The sequence below is a fragment of the Olea europaea genome, chromosome 12, assembly GCF_002742605.1.
Source record: "Olea europaea var. sylvestris chromosome 12, O_europaea_v1, whole genome shotgun sequence".
NCBI classification, from domain to species: domain Eukaryota; kingdom Viridiplantae; phylum Streptophyta; class Magnoliopsida; order Lamiales; family Oleaceae; genus Olea; species Olea europaea.
The window spans coordinates 17,494,129-17,499,307 of record NC_036248.1 but is presented as its reverse complement, the minus strand read 5'-3'; the positions used below and the strand labels follow the sequence as shown (position 1 = coordinate 17,499,307).

At 33.4% G+C, this 5,179-nt stretch overlaps 1 protein-coding gene across 1 annotated transcript; it reads left to right on the top strand.

The window, feature by feature from the left end:
* Positions 1-304: 304 nt before the first annotated feature.
* Positions 305-2,404, top strand: LOC111405928 (60S ribosomal protein L10-like). Its single transcript, XM_023035045.1, has 4 exons — positions 305-455; positions 531-1,032; positions 1,111-1,192; positions 2,090-2,404. The coding sequence occupies exons 1-4, from the start codon at positions 446-448 to the stop codon at positions 2,162-2,164; spliced, it is 669 nt and encodes a 222-aa protein (XP_022890813.1). The 5' UTR covers positions 305-445; the 3' UTR covers positions 2,165-2,404.
* The last annotated feature ends 2,775 nt before the right edge of the window (positions 2,405-5,179 follow it).

The following is a 5,179-nucleotide window of genomic DNA, read 5'->3' as shown; positions in this document are numbered from 1 at the left end:
TTGTCTTTTATTCAATAAATAGCCATTTTGAAGATTGGCAAAATTTTTTGACCAAATTGTAACATTTTGACTTGCCTAATATCAAAAGGACCCCTCGGACAATTCACATTTAAATTTTGAGACCATAAAAAGATCAAGAATAAAAATTTTCAAAATAAATTTATTAGTGACACGTAATGATAGATGTCCTAGATTAGACCAGAACATTCTAATTGTGCTTGGCTGTAAAATATAAAATTGCTAACCGACTTACTCTCAATCAGACGCCGCCACTTGATTGTTTCTAGATTAGTGTGAGAAAAGTCTAATAATCACATGTTGACGAAAGCCCCTACGTTTGCCCGCCCCACACGCTTCCATCCCTCGGTCAGCCCAACCTATATAACTTTCATTTGCCATCTATTTGCATTCATTTTCCAATTTGAGACAATTCATAAACCTCTCAATGGGAAGAAGTAAGTCTCGAAACACAGATCAATTCATGTCCTTTTTTTCAATCCATGTGTCATGTTTTTGAGATTTTTTTACAGGACCTGCAAGGTGTTACCGCCAAATCAAGAACAAGCCGTACCCAAAATCCCGGTTCTGTCGTGGTGTGCCAGATCCCAAGATCAGAATCTATGATGTGGGCATGAAGAAGAAGGGAGTCGATGAATTCCCGTTCTGTGTGCACTTGGTCAGTTGGGAGAAGGAAAATGTGTCGAGTGAGGCCCTCGAAGCTGCTCGTATTGCTTGCAACAAGTACATGACCAAGTACGCGGGAAAGGATACTTTCCACCTGAGGGTGAGAGTCCACCCTTACCATGTCCTGCGTATCAACAAGATGTTGTCGTGTGCCGGAGCTGATAGGCTCCAGACAGGTATGAGGGGTGCTTTTGGTAAACCACTGGGTACTTGTGCTCGTGTTGCTATTGGACAGGTTCTTCTCTCTGTCCGTTGCAAAGATGCCCACAGCCAACATGCTCAGGAGGCGCTGCGCCGTGCAAAATTTAAGTTCCCTGGTCGTCAAAAGATCATAGTTAGCAGGAAGTGGTAAGCATGTAGTATATACAAAAACTTTTCAGTGTATTAGTTTGCAGTGCGTTAGTGTTATTACATCTTTAATTTCAGGGGATTCACTAAAATCGACCGATCTGATTATGTGAAGTTGAAATCAGAGAACAGGATTCTGCCTGATGGTGTCAATGCCAAGGTTACTTTCTTCCTACCCTATTATTATCCCTTTTGCTGGACTTCTTTAAGCTTTGAAATCTTGGACATGTTGAACTAGCTAGGGGGCTATGGCCCCCGCCCGAGTTCGGTTCGGTCCAATTGACGAGCCGGGGTCGGCTCATGTCCATATCTAAGGATGGGCTATTGGTCCTTTTGATCGTTGACTTCACGAGTCGAGTTGAGCCTAGCAGAGCAGCTCATTTGATTCATTTTATGAAAATAAATTAGCAAAATAAGCATAAAAATGAGCAATTTTTTTAAGAATTAATTAATAAAATATTTGGGAATAGAAAATGAGAGTTCGGTTCGGTCCAATTGACGAGCCGGGGTCGGCTCATGTCCATATCTAAGGATGGGCTATTGGTCCTTTTGATCGTTGACTTCACGAGTCGAGTTGAGCCTAGCAGAGCAGCTCATTTGATTCATTTTATGAAAATAAATTAGCAAAATAAGCATAAAAATGAGCAATTTTTTTAAGAATTAATTAATAAAATATTTGGGAATAGAAAATGAGAGTTCGGTTCGGTCCAATTGACGAGCCGGGGTCGGCTCATGTCCATATCTAAGGATGGGCTATTGGTCCTTTTGATCGTTGACTTCACGAGTCGAGTTGAGCCTAGCAGAGCAGCTCATTTGATTCATTTTATGAAAATAAATTAACAAAATAAGCATAAAAATGAGCAATTTTTTTAAGAATTAATTAATAAAATATTTGGGAATAGAAAATGAGTTGTGAGCTGGCTCGTCAAAAAATGTGAACCAATGAGCTCAGCCCATTTGTAACCTCTTATGTTGCTATTGCTACTCTCTCTAAAGTTACGTATCTATTATACTTTGATATAACTGTTAACATTGAGAAACATGTTGGGATTTGCAGCTTCTAGGATGTCATGGGCCCTTGGCTGATCGTCAACCAGGAAGAGCATTTTTACGGTCGAGCATAACTGCTTAGAATACTAGAAGTCGATCGGATATTATTCAATAAATAGTGTTGTATTATTATGTTTAAACTATGTTAAGAATTGATGTTATACCTATATATATAATTGTGACCTCGTATTTGGTATGTCTGATACCTTTTACACTTTGTACCTTAATATTGTGGAGCCACTTTGTGCTTTGATTTGGTCTTGGAAGGAGATTGTTCTACATTGTATCAACAAGTTATATTGTTAAAGACTCTCTTCGGATTGCTTCGTGTTGATTAGAGTCGGAAAAGAGCTCCATTGCTTTAATCACGAAAAATGATCACGACGATATCAATAATGTAGTTTTCTATTTCGCGGTGGTTTCAACTTCACGTGGCAATTCACCTTCACCACCCCTAAAATCGACACAATGAATTTTGACATCAACCTTATAACTAGCGAAAGAATTTTGGTGAATTAAAACATGCAAATAAACCACGATACAAATTTCTATATGAATTTGTCAAAAGGTAAATTACATCTTTTTTTTTTTTTTTAAATGTTTTGAGCAAAATGCCTAATTCTCCCTCAAGATTCATGAGTTTTCTTTTCAATAGTTTTAAAAGTCGACAATTTTTTAGTTTTAAGCTTTTTGTTTCCCCATTTTCTCCTCATGAGCTTATATTTGTTTTCTTAGATTTAATTTTCAATTGAACAACAAAAATTGTTTCCATTTTAGGAAGTTTATTTTTTTTTCTTCTTTTTGTACAAAATGATCTTAGGTTGAATCATATTTTTGTAAATTTGACTTCTCATTAAAAAATTAAAAAAAAATCTAAATATCTAGTACAAAAATGAAGTAGAAATTTAAGCTGTAGATGTCAAAAGGGTATAGAAATAATAAAAATTAGAAAAACTGATACTATATCTAGCAATAAGAAATATTTATTGAATTTTCAATTGAGGTTATTAAGGGCTTGCTTGAGCCATATTATTTCAAAAAAATATATTCTTAAATAGTGATTTGATATCATTTCAATCACATTTTTTAATAAAATAATATTATACGCAAATCAAAAAATTTTCTTTATTTTTTAAACACACATTTCCCATTAATACACTATTCAAGAATGCATTATTACCAAAATAATTGGGCTCAAACACCTCCTAAATTATTTTAAATTCTTTATTTATATTTTTTAATTATCGATCAATCATTATTTGCAAAAATAAATAAACACATTTAAAAACTTTTTAAATTTTATAACAATATTTGACAACGGTAATTTTTTTTTTTTTTAAAGTGATCTTAATAAATAATAAAAAATTAAAATGTAACAAATAATCATGATGCAATCATCCAATTTCCCTAGCCAAATTTTCAATTGCTTGTCATAATAGACACCATACACAGAAAGCAATAAATCCACCTAAAGTCATAATCATTAACGACATCGTTGTACCAATGAATATGGTGGGATTTATCTCCCTATAATCCTTTTACAGGTTTAAAGTTTTATGATCGAAACGTGGACAATGACATCTGACCATCACACATGTACAACAAATATAATATAGATGAATGTCACTATTCAAATATCTTTTCTATATAGAATTATAATTAAATAATCAGAAGTCACAATTCTTTCAACAACTGCACTACACGTACAGAATGAATACTTACAAACGCTTTAGAAACTATACTCAAAGGAGGGATGTCGGCATTTTTTTGTAATTTTTATCATCCATGGGTTTCGCATGAAACCGACCTCATGGATCTGTTCTGTAGGAGTTCTTCATAGAACTCCTCCGTACATATGGTTTTGCTCTTCTTTCAAATGTCATGAAAAGATTTGGCATGTCACGTAAATTACGAAGTTAAATTTTAGGAATTAAGACCTAGTTCAACAAAATTTGATTCAATTAAAATACTGTTGAATCACACAATCATTTCAAATATATCTTCGTATGGGACTGTAACTTCAACCCCAAATCTTGCAACCCTTCAATTTTCTAAATTCTAAAGTTGCTGAAGATGTAAGTTATCTTATATGTTTTTCCGGTGGCAAGAAAAATGTTAGAAATATAAATTTTAGCAAAGATTATAAGGATTAAATTGCAGAGAGAGATGATTCAGTATTTGTTCTGTAACTCATTCTTCTTTATAGGTTAGGGTTACGAAAATGATTGATTAAGTAAGATAATAACAGTAATTAATTGTATTTTAGTAAAAAGCCTCATTTCTCAGATGTTTCTAAATTATACTAACTTTTGTTAAGGGAACATTTCATAAAATTTAATAAATTTATCTGATAAATGATTGTGATATATATATTGAATGACTTTAACTTAGTATAATGTTTGATTGTGATGTGATCTATCTGTGACTTGTTAGTTAAATTTATGTGATCACCTAATTATTAATGTTTGATTAATAAAATTAAAACTTTAGAAAACATAATTTAGGTTATTTTATGTTTCATTAAACATTAATGCTAGTTGTTGTCTCAGTCCAATGTTTCACCAAAAATTCTTTTACCGGTCTGGTCTCAGAGGCCCAAAAATTGCCCAACCTAACAGGACCCGTGAAATGGCCTAATAAATACATCACTTCCGAGCCCAACTCATAAACAGGTGGAATAAACACCACATACATTATTTTTAATAAATATTCAAATTTACAATTAAAGGTTTTTAACCAAAAAACTTTACAGTTTATGAAGTAAAAGTAAATAAAGAATGAATTAGGAGATTAATTCACTGGCTATCATCACACCACCAAACAAGTCACATCACACCCGATAACAACGGTGGATCTAATCATGAGTATGGACCCGAATTGGAATATAAATGTACATGAATTAAAAAATTAAAAAATACGAAGAAAGTGGATATCTATAGTCTGATCGAGCCCTTGCTTATATCCGCCATTGCCTAATAATGTTGCTAAAAATCCCCAAATCGTAGTTTTTCTTCTTTGAACAAAAAGCAAAACTATCAAGTTTGGACCCAAACAAGTCCTCATTCCAGCTCATACATCAACTTCTTCATACCCCAAT